This window comes from Euprymna scolopes, chromosome 35, assembly GCF_053919585.1.
Source record: "Euprymna scolopes isolate OS-2025 chromosome 35, ASM5391958v1, whole genome shotgun sequence".
Taxonomy (NCBI): Eukaryota; Metazoa; Mollusca; class Cephalopoda; order Sepiida; family Sepiolidae; genus Euprymna; species Euprymna scolopes.
In genome coordinates this window covers 29,914,754-29,933,710 of record NC_136516.1, presented here as the reverse complement: position 1 = coordinate 29,933,710, position 18,957 = coordinate 29,914,754, and the positions used below count along the sequence as shown (strand labels likewise).

Here is an 18,957-nt window from a genome sequence, read left to right as displayed (position 1 = left end):
TCAGAGAGGTCCTCACCAGAGTGCATAAAGAAAATCCAGCATAGGGAAGATGGTGTGTTGACAGCCAAGACCGTAGTGTATGGGTTGACGCAAGCTCTTTTGCCATTGGCATATCGTTAGTCTATGATGGAGCCGTAGTGGAAGACGCTTGCTGGTTGCGCCCAGAAAAGGACTCCCAACACATAAACCTGGCAGAACTCGATGCAGTGATCAAGAGAATAAACTTGGCAATCCTTTGGAAGACAACCACCCTGCGACTATTCACAGATTCTGCTTGCGTCCATAAGTGGATTTCAGACACTCTTACCGGACGGGCTAGAGTGCGAACCAAAGCAACAAGCGAGATGCTCATCCGTTGGCAGCTCGACACGATCATGAGCCTGGTGAACGAATATGCAGTATTAATGGAGGTGTCCCTGGTCAGGTCCAGCATAAACAAGGCAGATTGTTTAACAAGGATACCTCAACGAACTGTTGAACCTACGCAACCTCCCTGTGCCGCATCTATGATCCCTGGTCAATCTAATCGGATTAAGGAAATCCATCAACAAAGCGGGCATCCTGGAGTCAAGTGGACCCTATATTTCGCTAAGTTGGTGAACCAGGAGTGCAAAGGGCAGACGTCATGGAAGTGGTCAAAAACTGCGTGGAATGCCAGTCCATTGACCTGGCATCCGTTCGCTGGGAAAAGGGGAAGTTAGAAGTTAGGAGCCACAATGGCGAGGATTTCCTGACTCTCATTGATTGCGGTCCATCAAGGTTTGCCATATGGCGTATGCTGCGTCGACAAGATACAGTCACTATTGTCCGTCAACTAAACAATATTTTCCTTGAACGTGGACCGCCAGCAGAGATATTGCTTGACAATGGTGCTGCATTTACCAGTGAGCAGTGTAGGAAGTTTACTGACAGCTGGGGAGTACATCTGAGGTTTTGATGCGCCCATGTACCTAGTGAACTGGAAGTAGCCGAAGAGAGAGTGAGAAAAGGGGATATTGTGTGGATCAAAAACCTGCGAGACAAGTGCACAAGGTAAGCGGTGCGAATCGATGGCATGCCCCGTCATGTTAAAGACATATGGTTAGTAATGCAACCATCACTAGACGACATGAGCGAATCAGTCAGAATCTAGTGAGGCATCGCTCTGGATTGCAGCCCCACCATCAGACAGTGACTCAGAGATCAGTAGCCTCCCAGAAGAGACAGAGATGCTCGACCCTCAGACCGCAGACGAAAGTACAAGTGAAGATGAGGCGTGTGTCATCCCCCCTCGAAGAAGCACTGGGCGAAGACGATCACAACCCCCTTTCCATCTCTGTGATCATGAGATCAGGGGGGGGGTGAAATGGTTTACCATACAAATGTCCTCGTGTCTGTCTGTCCTGTGAGTCACACACATCGAGAAAGAAAGAAAGAGTCCATCATGGCAGCCGTGACGTTTTGTAGTGAACAAAGTCTTGCGAGATCACGTGTGCATGCCTTATAAAAACAGGTCACTTGTTGGTGGAAAAGGATGGAGAAATCATTTGACGTTTGAGAAGCGGCAAAATCAGTTGGGAGAATTTGTGTGAGCAGTGATTTTTGCCTGTTGATCGACTGCAGTTGCCACATCTTGACTGGTGCATTTGCCACTAGTCTCTCACTTCTGGACAGGGTTCAAAAGAGTTGCCAACCTAATAGGTCCCACACTGTCAACCAAACTTGAATCTCTGTCCTGTCCCATTGTCGAAATGTTGTATCTTTGTGCCTGTTTTATAAGTATTTTAATGGTGTGTGCTTCAATGGACTCAAAACACTTGTACCTTTCAATGTAAATACCCCAACTAACCTGATAAGCAGCAAAATCCCACCCCTACAATGTAGAGATCCCTAGCTTCCAGAAAGCTTTCTACTCAAATAGTTTTTTCCCTCAAACTGCTCAACTTTGGAATTCTCTCCCCGGATCCCTGCTTTCCTGGTTGTACTGACATGCAGAAGTTCAAGTGTAATGTAAATAGACATCTTGCTGCTCAATTCCCTACATAGTATCCCTGCAAATTTGGCCCTAAATAGTATCTCCTTATGTCAAAGTGGCACTGTGCTTTGTTTGGGGTTAAGAAGCAGTAAAAAAAAAAAAAAAACCTGATGAATGGTGTATGCATGAATGTTTATGTGGTGCATTGGATAGGAGAGTATTAGTGCAAATGATATTCAGTTTAACTGTTCTTTTTCAGTGTGTTTTTTCTGCCCTCCATTCTTTTCTTTGAATATGCGATCCACTGATGGTTCTATCTTTTATAAAACACCTGGCATATTGTCAAGTTACTCTATTTTTTTGTGTTGACATTGGGCAAGGGAAAGAACATTAGATTCTAATCAATATCCTTTGCACATCATGCACTGAAACTTCATTCTCCATTTACCATCTCTCTCTCTTTCTCTTTCCCTCTCTCTGCATCATATCATAAATCTAAAATGCACAATGTTTATTTATACCCCCTTCTGTCTCTGCATTTGTAAATCTGTTTCTTTTCCAGGTTTATGAAAGATTATTTCCTGAATCTGTAAAATCTTCTAAAAAGACGGATCATTTTAAATCCCTTGTCGATGATTTTGAAGCAAATCCTGAAGTCCAAGAAAAACTCAAAGTTGCATTTGCTGAAGGATATACTGCTCGTGAACGCAGAGAACCTGACATTAAGAACACAATGGTCAATCGAATATTCCGCGTGTTTTTTTATTTATTTCTTCTTTGGGTCATTCTACAAGTGATCCAAGTTTTGGGAAGTGTTGGTGGAAGTAAGTATTTTCTTACATTCAATTACCTACATTGAATTTCTGCTAGTTTGAACCCAGTTTATTCCTGAGAACAATCTGTATAATCAATATCATAATACACTAAGGAACTTCATGTTTGTATGTTATCACCTTTTACATTCATTTAAAAAAACGATTTGATTGTCCAATTTATAAAGATGGGGATGTTTTATTAATCTGATGTCATTATCATAAAAACAATTCTGATTTTATTAATTTTAAAATGAATTGTTTCAAAATCTACTTATATCATCCCGGAAGCTGAGATAGTACAGTTTTAAATAAATGCAATTCAAAAAGTGCCAATCATTTTATTGAATTGAATATTTAGCTGACAATTATTTTTATGCTAATGTTTATCAATTTTGATGACCTGATTGTTTTTATTTCATAGCTGGAATCCGTGGCTTTGGAGTTTTGAATAGAGATCAGTACGAAGTTAATCCCGAAGATATTACAGTCACATTCGATGATGTCAAAGGAGTAAGTATATGAAACCGTTTAGCTTTGGTCAAGAAGTTTTATGCATGAATTAAATTTCATACGTATTTATATTTTGACTTTTTACATGAAAAAAAAAAAAAACTGTTTTTTGGGAAATAAATTTGAAGTACAAATAACTATGACCATTATCATAATCACTTAAATATTTGTTTTATGTGGTGTGCTGGAGTTCAAACCACAAAAGTAACTTCATGAACTGAAAATTAAAAAACAAAAATGGTTTCATGACTAAAGTGATGGGTTTACAAAATGTTTCAGTACTATCTTTCCCCCAAATTAATGGGTATTAAAAAAATGGTTGTTAGAATTTTATCATTTACCTGCATTTCAGTCTCATTAAGATTGAAGGTAGAGCTTTAAGTGCAGACAATTTTATTAGAACACTGGTGAGTGTTGGAGGTGGGAGCTTGCCTGGTCATAAAATACTCTTAAATATATTTTAATTCATGTAGATTTAGTATTTATTATAAGAGTCAAGTCTCTATTAAATATTATCTTGTACCTAATATATAGTACTGATTTTAAAAGATAAAAAACAATGACTTGGGTGCCATCAGCTAGAATCAAAACCAAAAAATTTAGTGCTCCAGCCACATTCCCATACATATTGTTTGAGCTATGAACAGATAGATAAGAAAGATTTAAAATTAAACCAATTTAAACTGGATGAATTTGCGCAATTATAGTTTATCTTGTGTTTTGCATATTACTGTTACTGAAACTAGTCACAACTCAAAATAGTTCCTCCACTTTTTTTCTCACCTCTGTATCTCCCCTGTGCATGTTTTCTTTTATTATTATAATAATTATTAAAAACGCTTTCTGTAATCTTTATTAAACAAAACTTCAAATACTTTTAGTACAATTTGATGGTTGGCGTGGCAGTGTCCTAACCAACGGAGAATAAACATTCAATGTAGAATTTTATGATGTTTGGTTTATAAAAAAAAAAAAAAAACTCATAAAAAGAACATTTTGTTATTTTTATTTTTATAATTTTATAAACATATTTATTATAAAATTAAAAATGAGTTTTTATTTCTAAAACACACTTATTTTTTAATTTTATTATCAATAGTGCAAAGAAAGACTAATTTTGTAATTTTGTCTTTGTAATTTTATGTAATTTACTATATTATTATATATATTATACATAATCACCTATGGGTATCTAAAACGAAGTAAAAATTCTTATTACTAGATCCATCAAGTTGCTAAAAGTAATTTTTTACTGTTTTACTTACAAAATAGATTAAATCATGTAATCTAGTTCTTAACGCTAAGAAAAAGAACAGAAATAAAAAAAATAATTTCAAATCCAAAAATGGCTTAAAATTTTACTTGTTTTGAAGCAATGCATGACTAATAAAAGGAAACTATTTATTATTTTTTTATTTTATACATCTTTTAGGTTGAGGAGGCCAAACAAGAATTAAAAGATATTGTTGAATATTTGAAGAATCCAGACAAATTTACTGCACTTGGTGCAAAGTTACCCAAAGGTGTGTTATTCAATAGTTTTTTTATGCAAATTTAATATTTTCTTTTAATCACTGAGAAAGTTATATTAATTTTTTCAATAACAAAATTGTTTGTGTCTTTTAAATGTCATAAAAGAAAAAAAAATATGGAAGAAATTTTTCATAATCTTTTCAGAGATAAAACCTAATTTTCTTTAACATATTTTCATAGGTGTCTTATTAGTTGGTCCTCCAGGAATTGGTAAAACTCTTTTAGCACGAGCTGTTGCAGGTAAGTATTTGATTTGATATTTTTAATTATTCTTTTATACCTTTGTAGTCCCATAATCTGCAGAACCTGTTATGGGGGGTGGGGGAGATTAAATTACAATTAGAATAAGACTGTTTAAAAATTGTTGCATTATAGAGAATTTTAAATAATGTTTTGAGAATTGGATTTTTTTTAAATTGTTGTTTTGATGTAAAGACATTAAGATTCGAGAGTCACACTTTTTGAAAAATGCATTTCACTCCATTTCGAGATCCATTGTCAGGCAGTGTCAGTGGCATTCCCACTTGTGCAGGTTATTCAGTGTTTTGGCAACCTTCGTTTGGGCCTAGTTGAATGTTACCCACTATTTCTGGGGGAGTTCCTGTGGCTTCCTGAGACGAAATGCGTCTACATTGACGTTTTTTTGTTTTCTGATCTTTTTTGTAAAACTTAATTATGTTCTGTAAAACCAAAAACAAAAACAACAGCTTATCTCCCTCCCCTTTTTTATTTTATTTTTTCCTACCCTACTTCCGGTCCTGGATATGACCTTAAACTACATCCGATGGTGAGGTCTGGCTTACGGGCTTTGGGGAGTGTGGAGCCACCTCTTAATTGCCATTGCTCCCAGGTCCACCCTGACCCCGGAGTGGTAGTACCTGTTAGGGTCCCAACTATGGGTTAAATAGAAACAGATTTTAAAAAGGAAAAGAAACAACAAAAAAAAAAGAAAAAGAAAACAAATATATTCTATTAAATTATTTATTTTTTTATTTATTTATTTATTTTTTTGCCCTGTCGGTAGGGCATGAGAACAAACCGACTGCCCCCCTGCAGAGGGTAAAAATCCCTCAATGGGGCAACCAGTTAGCCGTGGGTTGCTACCCGTAATGTCTTAGGACGTGATCCTGGTGATTGAGCGAACCTAGACCAGGATACATAGAAGTTTAGGCACCGCAACACATTACTTTGGCCCTTACTTCGACAAGACGGGCAGTCGGAGAGGCCCGATCTGACCAATCGGCCAGTCACGCCAAGCCCCACTATATATTGCCCATTCCAAAAACTCACTACTAACACAACACATCCCCCCTCTCCCACAAATAACCCTACTCCCTAATATATGATGGAAAGCGGTGGCTGAGGGTCAATCGATTAGGTGTGAATATCGATGACAAGGCTGTAAACCCCTCAGGATTGCTACAGATCCCATAGCAATATCAAGAGTCAAGAGAGAACAGATAATCATTATGATACCACCAAAGTCGGTTATATCATCATTGTATCCCTGTGGAGGCTGGGCGAATGGGTTTCCTCCAGGCTCTTCCCAAATAGGACTCCGAGGTGGGTGGGGAACAAAGATGACGAAAAAAGAAAACAAAATATATGGCTTATTCCTCCCAAAAACCACCCAACCACCCAAAGAGAACCCACTCTGATGTCAGAGGAAGAGACGATAAAACCAAGGAACTCAACATTCGTAGTAATAGAATCAATAGAGGAAACTCCTTTGAGCAAACTATCACCTTTTAAAATCGAAAGAAATCTTAAAACTTTAAAACCAAAGTCTATTAAAAAACAATTTAACGGCAGCCTACTAATAGAAACCCATAACGAAGAACAAACTAAAGAAATATTGAAACTAAAATTATTTGAAAACATCAAAGTCAAATGCTACAGACATCCAACCCTAAATACCTGCAAAGGAGTTGTGAAAAGCCACGAACTTGCACTTTGTCCCTTGGAGGAAATCAAGACAAACTTACAGAAACAGAATGTGTTAGATATTCGTAGAGTCCAAATAAAAAAAACAGTGAGAAAATCGATACCAACACATATATACTAACTTTTGATTCCCTCACCATACCCAAAGAAGTGAAAGTTGTATATATGAAAATAAATGTAGAAATTTATATTCCAAACCTCCTCCAATGCTTCAAGTGCCAGAAGTTTGGACACCATCAAGATCGGTGCACACGATTACCAGTGTGTGGAAGATGTGGAGAAAGCGGCCCACACATTGACTTGAGAAAAGATTTCAAGTGTGCCAACTGCCTTGGAAATCATGGCGCTGGCTCTAGATATTGTGAAATATGGAAAAGAGAAAAAGAAGTGACCAAACTAAAACATACAAAGAATATATCCTACCCAGAGGCCAGGAAAATCATTGAAACTAAAACATATGCAGATGCAACTAAAAAAACTACTCCAATCAACAATCAAAATGGTCATATACATGTAACGGATACAACTGACAAGAAAATTGATGTCCTAAGCAAACTAATTAAGGAAATGAAAGAACTATTAGAAGAAATGAGGAAAATGAATAGTGCAATGTCTGCAACCAATCCAAGGATAATATTAAGTAAAGACACTACTGAACCACAAAAAGAAACAAAACCACAAACCATTTCTACAAAAACAACCGAACAACCATCAAACACATCACAAGCCAGAAAAGAATCAAAAATCCCCCCAGACAAAAAAAAAAACAAACAAAAACAGGAAAAGAAAGATCCCGATCTATATCCCGAACAGGGACTCCGACAGAAAATAGATTTGAGGGATTGGAGACGATGGAAGTTGAACACAATTCCAAAGATGAACAAAATATTACAATGGAATATCAGAGGGATAAAAGCAAACCAAAATGAACTCACATTATTAATAACAAATATGAGCCCAGCACTTGTCTGTCTGCAGGAGACCTTTCTGAAAGAAAATAATACCATCAACATAAAACACTACACATCTTACAACTACATAAATAAAGATACAGACAGAGCTTCTGGAGGCACATCAATACTCGTGAAGAATGAAGTCCCTCAAAGACAAATAAATATAAACATAAACTTGCAAGCAATTGCAGTTTCAGTGACTCTACATAGAACTATAACACTTTGCTCAATCTACATCCCTCCAAAAGATACAATCAACGAGACTGAGATAACTCAATTAATAAAACAACTCCCTAAACCCTTTTTTCTACTAGGAGATCTCAACAGTCACAATGTAATATGGGGAAGTAAAGAAACAAATAAAAAAGGAAAAGAAATAGAAAACATAATAAATAAAAATAATCTATGCCTCCTTAATAATCAAAACTACACCTCGATTAAACCTAGAACCCCATCTTCCAGCGTAGACCCCTACTACCAGGTCTCCTTCTCCAATATCAGGGGTCTACGTTCCAACCTTCCAGAGGTTGAAACCCAATTACAGGAGACGAAACCGGACATATTATTTCTATGTGAAACTGGAATAGGGCCGACCACTTCCCTAGATGAGTTCATAATTAATGGATACTCTAACTTAACAGCTAAATCTGACTCCCAAGATTGCCATGGGCATGGAATATGTGCCTACATTAAGGATGGCTTCCCATGTGGCAGGGATATCTCTAGAGAAGATCCTAATTTACCCTATATGTGCTTCAGGGTTGCACTTGCTAACACCACTGCATTTATATTTGCTCTCTATAGGCCCCACAACAGCAGAGTTACTATCTTTAAGAGCATATCTGAGAAAATAGACCACATACTGTCTTCACATCCCTCGGCTAACATCCACATCTGTGGTGACTTCAACGTCCATAACGTGGAATGGCTGACCCATTCAAATAAGACAGATGATGAGGGGAGGTTTTGTCATGATTTTGCCATTGCTTATGACCTCACTCAGATTGTTCGTGAACCCACCCGTGTGCTCGATACACCCAATCAATATGCAAGCCTCTTAGACCTTTTTCTCTCAACTTCCCCTGAGCTATGTTCATGTACCGTTCATTCTCCTCTAGGATCCTCCGACCACTCCGTCGTATCAGTTACGATAAAAACAAAATGTAAGAAGCCATCAGACGTACCCCTCCACCGTACTGTATACCGATACTCTATGGCTGACTGGGATAGCTTCCGTACATTCATATCTGATTTACCTCTGCACTCCATGTTTAAAAAGGAAGTGTCCTCTATAGTATCAGATCTGACCGAATGGTTAATTGTAGGCATAGACCAATTCATACCATCTAAAAAATTCCAACAAAAACCTAACAGCCAGCCAGCCATGGTTCTCCCCAGAATGTGCTGCTGCTATCGCACACAGAAATCACTTTTTCCATAGCTACCAACGTAATAGATGCACTGAGACTAAAGCTGCTTTCAGGACTGCCAGCAACCACTGTAAAAGAGTAATAAAAAATGCAAGAGAGCTATATGCCCAGTCTGTTAAATCCAAGGTAGCTGATCAGCGGCTTGGTTCCCACCAGTTTTGGCAAATAACAAATAGGATCCTGAACAGAAGTGTGCGCTCTATCTCAACCATTATCAATGGACCAGAGATTATCTCGTCAGCGTCAGACAAGGCCAAACTATTTGCCAAGAACTTTGCAGCTAATTCTACCCTATGCGACGAAGGCCATCAACTCCCCATATTTCCTCCTATAACACAGAACAAGCTAGGTAACATACAAATATCCGTGCATGAGGTCGCCAAGCTAATAAAAAACCTAGATTCCAGTAAAGCAACTGGCCCTGACGGCATCCCAATTATAGTGTTAAAAAAGCTTCAATCAGAACTTGCTCCCATACTTACGAAACTATTTAAGCGCTGCCTTAAGGAGAAGTGCTTTCCGACTCCCTGGAAGACCTCATCAGTTTGCCCTGTATTTAAGAATTCAGGTGATAAGTCATCTCTCTCTCAGTACAGACCAATAAGTCTTCTCTGTGTTATGAGTAAGTTGCTGGAATCAATATTAAATAGAGAAATAGTCAACCACCTCAGCAGGAATAACCTTCTTAGTGACACACAATATGGTTTCCGCTCTGCAAGATCTACCGCAGATGACCTGACGGTTATATCCCACAGGATTAGTGAATCTCTTGACAAAGGCTTCCTTTCTAGGGCAATTGCTCTTGACATATCAAAGGCCTTTGACAAAGTATGGCATAAGGGTCTACTTCACAAGATTTCCAGCTACGGTATAACTGGAAATATTTTCTCAATCATTAAATCATTTCTCTCCGATAGGCTCATAAGAGTAGTGGTAGATGGACAAAAATCGGAGGCCTGCAATATAAATGCTGGAGTCCCTCGGGTCAATCCTGGGCCCAACTCTCTTCCTGATCTACATCAATGACCTCCCTAAACACATACTTAAATCATTCGTTGACATCTATGCTGATGACACGACCATCTACGGCAACACATCAATGGCTGTAAATGACGGAGTTCTCTCGGATTCTCTCTCCTCTGATCTCGAGCGCGTGGTTCAGTGGGGGAAGATGTGGCTAGTTACCTTTAATGCATCCAAAACCAAACTCCTATCCTTACATCATCAACGCTCTGATCTCCAGCTGGCATCAATTGTGATGGATGGCTCTTGTCTGGGTGAGGCCCCGTGTTTTGACAAGCTTCTGGGTTTGACCTTTACTCCTGATCTGAAATGGAACATGTACATCAAGTCTGTTGCCAAGGTCACTGGAAAGATGGTGGGATCCTTCTACCGCTCCAGAAGATATCTCACTACTGATGCAATTCTCTATCTATATAAAAGCCAAGGATGGAATACTGTTGCCATATCTGGGCAGGAGCTGCCAAAAACAGCCTATCATGCCTTGACAGAGTACAAAATAGACTTCGTGGTTTAGTGGGGGATGCCCTTTTCTCTACCCTGCAACCCCTCTCCCACAGAAGAGACGTTGCGAGCCTATCCTTGTTTTATCGTTATTTTCATGGCAGGTGCTCGTCTGAACTCCAATCCCTGGTCCCCCCTCGCCAATCTTTCACGAAAAACACCCGTCTAGCTGAATCCACTGTGAAAAATTTCCCCCACTCTATATCTGTGCCTAAATCAAAACGCGGATTTCATGAACAAAGCTTCTTTCTTAGAACTGCACGCCTGTGGAACTCTGTTCCGTCTGCCTGCTTCCCTCCGGACTACAACTTGGATGTCTTCAAGTCTAATGTTAACAAATTCCTAATGAACCGCCCCCCCCCCTAATTAAACACTTCATCAAATCTCCTCACTAACATAATGTACTTGCAATAACCCTTATCCCTGAGTGGCTTCCGGGCCTTGATAAGTGGTGATCACTGTGTAAAAAAAAAAAAAAAAAAAAAAAAAAAAAAAAAAAAAAAAAACACCTATATGTACCCAGCAACAGGTACTTTCACCGCCATTGACCTTACCTTATGTGATCCTTCCATATATATGGACTATGATTGGAAAGTACACAATGACACTTGTGGGAGTGATCATTTCCCAATCATCCTGTAAAGTCTAAGTACTAGTACTGAACAAAAAACACCCAAATGGAACCTACATAAAGCAGATTGGGAAGACTTCCAGGAACAGTGCAAAAACCAATTAATTATCGAAAAGAAAGATGATGACCATTTGAACTACTTCATTAAAACACTCACAAACATAGCAAATAATACTATACCGAAAACAACAATCACAACAAACCTTGGTTCACAAAAGAATGCAGAAAAGCCATCAGAGCTCGACGAGCTACCTTGAGAAAATTCGAAAAGTACCCAACAAGCGAAAATCTGGATTTCTTCAAAAACAACAGAGCAAAAGCCAGACGAATCATAAAGGAATCCAAAAGAACAACATGGAGAAATTATATATCCAAAATTAATGTGAATACCAAGGCAAAAACAGTTTGGAACATGATGAGGAAAATAGAAGGAAAGTGTAGTAGTACACCAATATCTCACATCTCTAAAAACAACAAAATATACACCGATCAAAAAGACATTTCCAATAACCTGGCAGATAATTTATCAAAAATTTCATCATGTGACAGACAGAGAAATTCAAAAAGATTAGAGAAAAGGAAGAGAAGAAAATTCTATTTAAATCACAAAATACTGAAAAATACAACCAACCTCTTACCTTGCCTGAATTAAAAGAATCACTAACTAAATCCCATGACACAGCTACAGGGCCCGATAAAATTCCATATGAAATCCTCAAAAAACTTCCAGAAACCTCAATGAAATACCTACTTGAAATTTTCAATATTATATGGTCCAGTGGAAACGTACCTGAGACCTGGAAAGAGGCCACAATAATACCAATCCCCAAATCTGAAAACTCAAACATCCAATCCCAATCAAGTAACGTCTCAGATCCATTGAATTTCAGGCCAATAGCTCTAACAAGCTGCATTTGTAAAATCATGGAAAGGATTATAAACAAAAGACTAATCTGGTTCCTGGAAACAGAGAATCTTATTACAGAATTTCAAACAGGATTCAGGAAAAACCGAAGTTCAATAGACCACATAGTCAGACTTGAAACCTTCATCAGAGAAGCCTTTGTAAGGAAGGAACATTTAACAGCAGTATTTTTTGACATGGAAAAAGCCTACGATACTGTGTGGAAGTGCGGTGTTACAAGGGATCTGAAGGCGCTTGGACTAAAAGGCAGAATGCCAATATTTATTGAAAATTTTTTTAAAAAATAGACGGTTCAGAATAAAGGTTGGCACAGCTCTCTCGGACTTGAAGGAACAAGAGAATGGAGTACCTCAAGGGAGTATACTGTCAGTGACCCTGTTCAGTATCCGAATTAACAACATTGTAAAAAACCTTAACCCTGGGGTAGATTGCTCCCTATATGTGGATGACTTCCTAATATGCTGTAGATCTAGATATATATCTATAATAGAAAGGAAGCTTTAATTGTGCTTAAACAAAGTAACGAGATGGACGGAAGAGAATGGATTTAGATTCTCTAAAAGAAAAACGAAATGCATGCATTTCTGCAAACTAAAGAACATGCATAATGATCCTGTCCTAACCATGGAAGGAACACCCATACCCGTTACTGACCAGTACAAATTCTTAGGGATTTTATTTGACAAAAAGTTAACATTCATCCCACACATAAACTATCTGAAAAAAAAATGTAACAAAGCTGTAAATCTTTTGAGAGTGGTAGCACATACCGATTGAGGTGCAGACAAGGAAACACTCCTTAAACTTTACAGAGCACTAGTCCGCTCAAAGCTAGACTACGGTTGTTTCATATATGGATCAACCCGAACATCATATATAAAAAGCCTAGACCCTATTCACCATACTGGCCTAAGATTGGCCCTAGGAGCATACAGAACCTCCCCCGTGAACAGTCTATACACAGAAGCACATGAACCCCCACTAGATCTAAGGCGAGAAAAGTTAGCCCTTCAATATTTACTCAAACTGAAGTCTTGCCCAAACAACCCTGCATATCAATGTACCTTCTATCCTAAATATGAAAAACTCTTCAACATGAGGGGAAAAACTATCAAAACGTTCGGGCTCCGAATGAAGGAAAGCATTGAAGAATCGAAAATTCATCTCTAGCATTCACAACTTCATACTGCCTAAAACACCCTCATGGACCATGAAACAAGTAGAAATAAAACTGAACCTAAACAAAAAGTCCAAATCTGCAAAAAAATCTTCCCACCTTCCAACTGACAATTTTAAGATTCCACATACTGATCTTAGACCCCAGATAAAAGCAGATACAGGAAAAATGGCAACTGCGGTGGAGTCAGCAAGAGGGCAGCAAATTATACTCAATCAAACCTAAACTTAAGGAACGATGTCCGGTCATCAAGAGATCACGCCGAGAAGATGTGATACTGACTCGGCTGCGCATAGGACACACCAACTTTACTCATTCTTCATTCTTATATACTAAATGGAGAATCGGCGCCAGAGTGCATTCCATGCCAGGAGACACTCACAGTAAAACATATCCTAGTTGGGTGTGATGACCTCACCCCAACTAGAAAACTATATTATACAGAAAGCAATATGGAGGACCTTTTTGAAAAGGTCAACTCAACAAATATTCTAGCATACCTAAAGAAAGTAAATTTATATAAGAAAATTTAAGGTCACCCAAATACACACATCCATGTATAAATACAACATTTAATTTCTTAGTTCGATTTTAAAAAAAAGGGAGGAAAGGCTGAAAAAGCCCCCCCCCCTCCCCAATAAAAAATAGTTAAAAATAAAAAAAGGACTCCAGCATTAAATGACCACATAGGTTGATATGCCGTAAAACCAATCAATCAATCAATCTGGGGGAGTTCAAAGCCTGCTGGAAGGTTTTCTTTCAATGCCAGAAGAGCTTTCTTGTTGCAGTGGAAGGACGTTAATGTTGTTCATACAAGACCTGTGATAGTTGCAAAGCTCTTGCAAGATGATAGTTGCTGCGGCACTTCTTAGTATCCAAATAGGGGATGGTGATTGTTTTTGCTCTACTTATCACACTCTGCTTTCATTACCACATCTCAACGGATCTGAGGCAGAATGATTCCAGACGTTCTATAGACTGATGGTAGATTAGTCGATTTCAGGTTGCCAGTAATCGTCCTGCATGCTTTGTTGAGCTCGATGTCGACCATTGCAGCATAAGCAGAACGAGTCTATACTATGCTGCACAGTATTCTGCGGTTGAGTAGCACAGTGCTAAAGCTGACAGGTGTAACATCTGTGCCTCAGCTCCCCAAGAACTGTTAGCCAGAATCACGAGCAGGCTGTTGCATGCCAATAGTTTCTTCTGGAATTTCTTGATGTGGGTTCTGTATGACAGCGACCTGTCGAGTGTTGCACAGAGATAAGTTGGGTATGCAGTGCTTTCCAAGACTATGTGGCCTCAGGTGATGTTGAGCTTCCTTGAGGCTAGGTGGTTCTTAATATTGAATGAACACCCCTTAGTTTTACCTGGTATGGGTTGAGATTTCTTGAAGTCATTTGATTAGGTTGCAAGGTACCTGCCATCCACATAGATGAACCTAGGGATGTTACAGAATGTTGGCATGTCATTTGTATATATACATCAAGTTAGGTTCAATACTTGGATCACCCATGACCTACCGGGCTGAAAATCAGATTGGTCTGGAGTTAGATAGAACTCTATGGTCAGAGCAATTCATGTGAGGATGAGGTTTTCATAGACCTTAAATAGGACACAGCAGAGATTTGGGTTGGTAGCTCGTAGCTAGACTTGGGTGTTTCTCCAATTTAAGGAGAACAGTTATTTAGGAATTTGATACTTAGTGATGCAGCTGTTATAGAGCACCAAAACCCACTTGAGTATCCTTGGACCAAAGTGCTGTATCATCTCGGTGCTGATGACAGCTTAACCTGAGGCCTTGCCTGGATTAAGATGCTTCATGGCAGCTTTAAGTTCCTCTATTGTAAATGGTGAGAATGTGTCATCTGATTGTTCCATTGCAATCTTCATTTCAGTTTTCATTTGCTTCAGACGTTCACATTCTTTGTTCAACGGTTTGATGTTCAAAAGCAGTTGATTGTCAACTTGGTTAGGAGTTACTCTGTCCATTCTTTGCTGTGGTTAACAGCATTCAGTTTATTTACTATTTCAGACCGCCTTTGCTGTTATGGATCATGTCGATATTACTGATGATGCATTCTTAAAATGGTTGAATGAACTAAGAGTAAAATATTTTATTTCTTTATTATTAACTCCATTTATCTGCAATTGCCAGAATGTCTTAACTTTTAATTTTATTTTGCTCACTGACCTTTACCTTCACTCAATTTTTGCTGTTTTTTTCTTAATTTATTGTAATGAAAAAATATTAACATTTTTTAGAAAAACAATTCAATAAAGATACAAGTCATTAAATTTTGGTTTTGCTATAAAATCGATAAGACATCTTATAAATTGTTGGAATTTTATTTTAGTAATTCTTTACATAATTTAGTTATTTCTTTTAATTATAACCCTATGGGGTCGATCACTGGGAGCAGAGTTGGGCCACACCTTAAAGGTAACCAAACTCCCGACGGCTCAGGGTTACATTTTTGAAAATACAATAAAATAAAATTCAATAACTTTGTGTCTGGACCCTTCAAGTTTCCAACAACTTTTAATCTTCCTCAAAACTTTTCAAAAGCTTTTGAGAACATTTAACTCTCCAACTCCTTGTGAATTAAAAGTCTTTAAACTGCGAAGACTTATTCATAACTCCCTGTCGTGGCTTGATCGTCTAGTTTTTATCTTTGTTTTCATTTTTTCGTCTAGTGGTTAGGACCTTAATACCTATACCAGACACTCGCTGGTTGCTGGAACTCATCGTATGTCTACTTGAACACACAACTCGTGCATAACCCTAAGTTCATGTGGCAGTTCTGCTCTCATGATGGCTGGTCGGTAACCCTACCACAAGGATCCTTCGGCTGGTCGTCTGATGTTGGCTGTTGAGGAGGCGGTCCACTTTTACAGGCAGGTGCGTCGCTCTCCTCTGCTGCGTCTTGAAACATCGGTGTAGGGAAGAATCTATTTCACAACCACAGGCAAACAACAAAAGAAATCACAAAGTCTTTTTAGTAACATTAATTATTCAATGTTGTTACAGGTATAGTCTCAGTAAGGACATGAGCTAGGAGCCTTCATAAGCTTGGTAAATCAGACTTACTTCTAGGTGCAGGATTATAATGGTTTAAATTAAGTTTTTTTTTTCAGCCAGGCCGTTGGACAGGTCGTCCAACGGCCTGTCAACGGACTCTCCTCACCAACGAATTCTCCCGAACTGGCTAAAAAATATTATCTATAACTTCTAGTTTTTGCCCCCTTTCTATTTGGGTCTGTCTTTCTTTCTCTCTCTCTGTCTCTGCCTCTATCTGTCTGTCTCTCCCTCTCTGTCTCTCCCTTTACCATTACTCGTGGGAAGGGTTTCCCAAAGACCATATGTATAAGGTAGGATAAGTGAATCGGTCATCATAGTTAACCCTCTTTCTAAAGTGATTTCACGGTCAACCCAATAATTAAAACCACTCGACAGTTTACCTACTTGCGTTTCTGGTGGCCCCTCATATAAAACTCAAGTGGTCATTTCCACAGATTCACAATCTGCTTCATTTTATGATCCCAACTGTGATCCAGCTTGGTTTGGGGGGGGGGGGGGTCATCTGGATTATCTGTTAAGAAATCAGATTTATCTTATCATCATCACCATCATCACTGTTACATCCAACAATACAAAATCTCTTGAACTCGTGTTAAAAGAACCACCCAGAAGACTGATCCGCAACAAGCAAGACAACCCGACGTTATCCAGTCCACAGTCCTTGTCACATAATGACAAAATAGACATAATATGCAATGCTACTCCCTCAGCGTTTTTTTATTTTATTTTATTTTTTTTTGTTCAAATTTTTTAAATTGAATAAAATCTGTTTACAGTATTTTGTCCAACACCTGCCAGTATGTAAAACAGATGTTAAATCGAATCTGTTTGATGATAATTACTTGGTTATGAAATTGTGAGTTTTCTGCATTTCAATTTAATTTTTTTTTTTCTTTCATAAATGAAAATTTTCACTGCTACACAAATGTGAGAAATCATATATGATTTTTAATAGAAAATTTATTTTTCTATGTAGGTGAAGCTGGTGTTCCATTTTTTCATGCATCAGGATCAGAGTTTGATGAGATTTTTGTTGGAACAGGCGCAAAAAGAGTCCGACAGTTGTTTGGTAAGAAAGCCATTTTACTTTTTTTTTTTTTTTTTTTTTTTTTTGGCAAACATTGTTCTATAAATCTTCAGTTTTTAGGGTTTTTTTTTTTTTTACAATTCAATAAGAAAATTTGTGAGGTATCCCCCCCCCCACCCAATCAGGTCAATTTTAAATAAAAGAAATTAACACATTTTAGAAAGCAAAACCAAAATCCAAAGATAGTGCCTATAAACAGAAATAGAAGCTCAAACTTTATTCCCAATCAGAATTTGAGTTGTATTTAAGATTGTTTTATATATTTAATCAAATCCGCCTTCAGTTAATGATAATTGAAGCCCGGTCATACATCTATAGTACTCAATAAAGTTTAAAAAAAAAAAAAACAATTTCTAAAAACAACAAACTTTTTGAATGATGAATTTCTTCATTTTTTCTGATACTGTTTCTACTAGTTTAAGACTTTATTCAAATAGTTTTGCCTTGCACTCTCTAACCTTTTCTACAGGTTTTCAGTTCTAGCATTACTAACTTTATTAGCCGGGTAAAATAGTCCGCAACCACTGCATAAGACATAATATCAAATGAAGATAAAATGCTTTCTTGTGACTTTCCAGCTGCAGGTAAAATGCGATCACCATGTGTAATTTTTATTGATGAAATTGATACAGTTGGTGCCAAGCGAACAAGTTCCCAGATCCATCCTTATGCTAACCAAACTATCAACCAGCTTCTTTCTGAGATGGATGGGTGAGTATTTCAAACATTCTCTTAATGTACTTTTTGTATGATAATGAAATGCACAGAAATCAATGTTAAAACATTTGTTTTTTGGTTTTAAAACTATAAAACTCATCAATTGTCGAGGGAAAAATCTCACTCCACTTTTTAAGTATGTAAGATGATTCATTATGGTTTGTCAAAATACAAAAGTAGGCAATAAACAAAAATAGTTTTTGTTTCTTTCTAATGCAGTCTTTTATAATTTCTTTTCTTAAATTTTTTTTATAAGATTCAGTGAAACTAAAAGCCAAAGCTGAACTTTTGAATATGTTGATACAAAAATGATCTAAATTATGACATACAAATGTTTTTGCACTTTATTTTTAGTTACAGAACCAAAATATGAATTAAAGTAGCAATACACATGAAAAAATTTAAATGGCTTAAAATGTCTCAATAATGGCAGACATAGACAGTTTGATGACCTAGCAAAGAATCTTTAAAAAAAAATTTTAATCTGACTAAAAGATAAGGAAGTTATAACTGTTTTTGTGCCTTACACATTAGGATATTTTCCCTCTTTAAGACCATATGCATTTTGTCACATTTTTTACTCTACTAATACAGTAAAAATGCTATATCTTCAAGATATAGCATTTACTAAACATTTTATTTTTAAGCGATGAAATTTGTCATATAAATGTTGTT

The 18,957-nt window shown here is 37.5% G+C and overlaps 1 protein-coding gene across 1 annotated transcript in view; it reads left to right on the top strand.

Moving 5' to 3' along the window:
* LOC145259599 (ATP-dependent zinc metalloprotease YME1L-like) overlaps positions 1–18,957 on the top strand; it is a 97,911-nt gene that overhangs the window by 40,268 nt on the left and 38,686 nt on the right. Inside the window, exons 6-11 of the mRNA XM_080117254.1 lie at positions 2,517–2,778; positions 3,191–3,279; positions 4,712–4,802; positions 4,993–5,052; positions 17,455–17,547; positions 18,144–18,276. Of these exons, the coding sequence (XP_079973380.1) occupies positions 2,517–2,778; positions 3,191–3,279; positions 4,712–4,802; positions 4,993–5,052; positions 17,455–17,547; positions 18,144–18,276 (728 nt within the window). The remainder of the gene's footprint in view (positions 1–2,516; positions 2,779–3,190; positions 3,280–4,711; positions 4,803–4,992; positions 5,053–17,454; positions 17,548–18,143; positions 18,277–18,957) is intronic.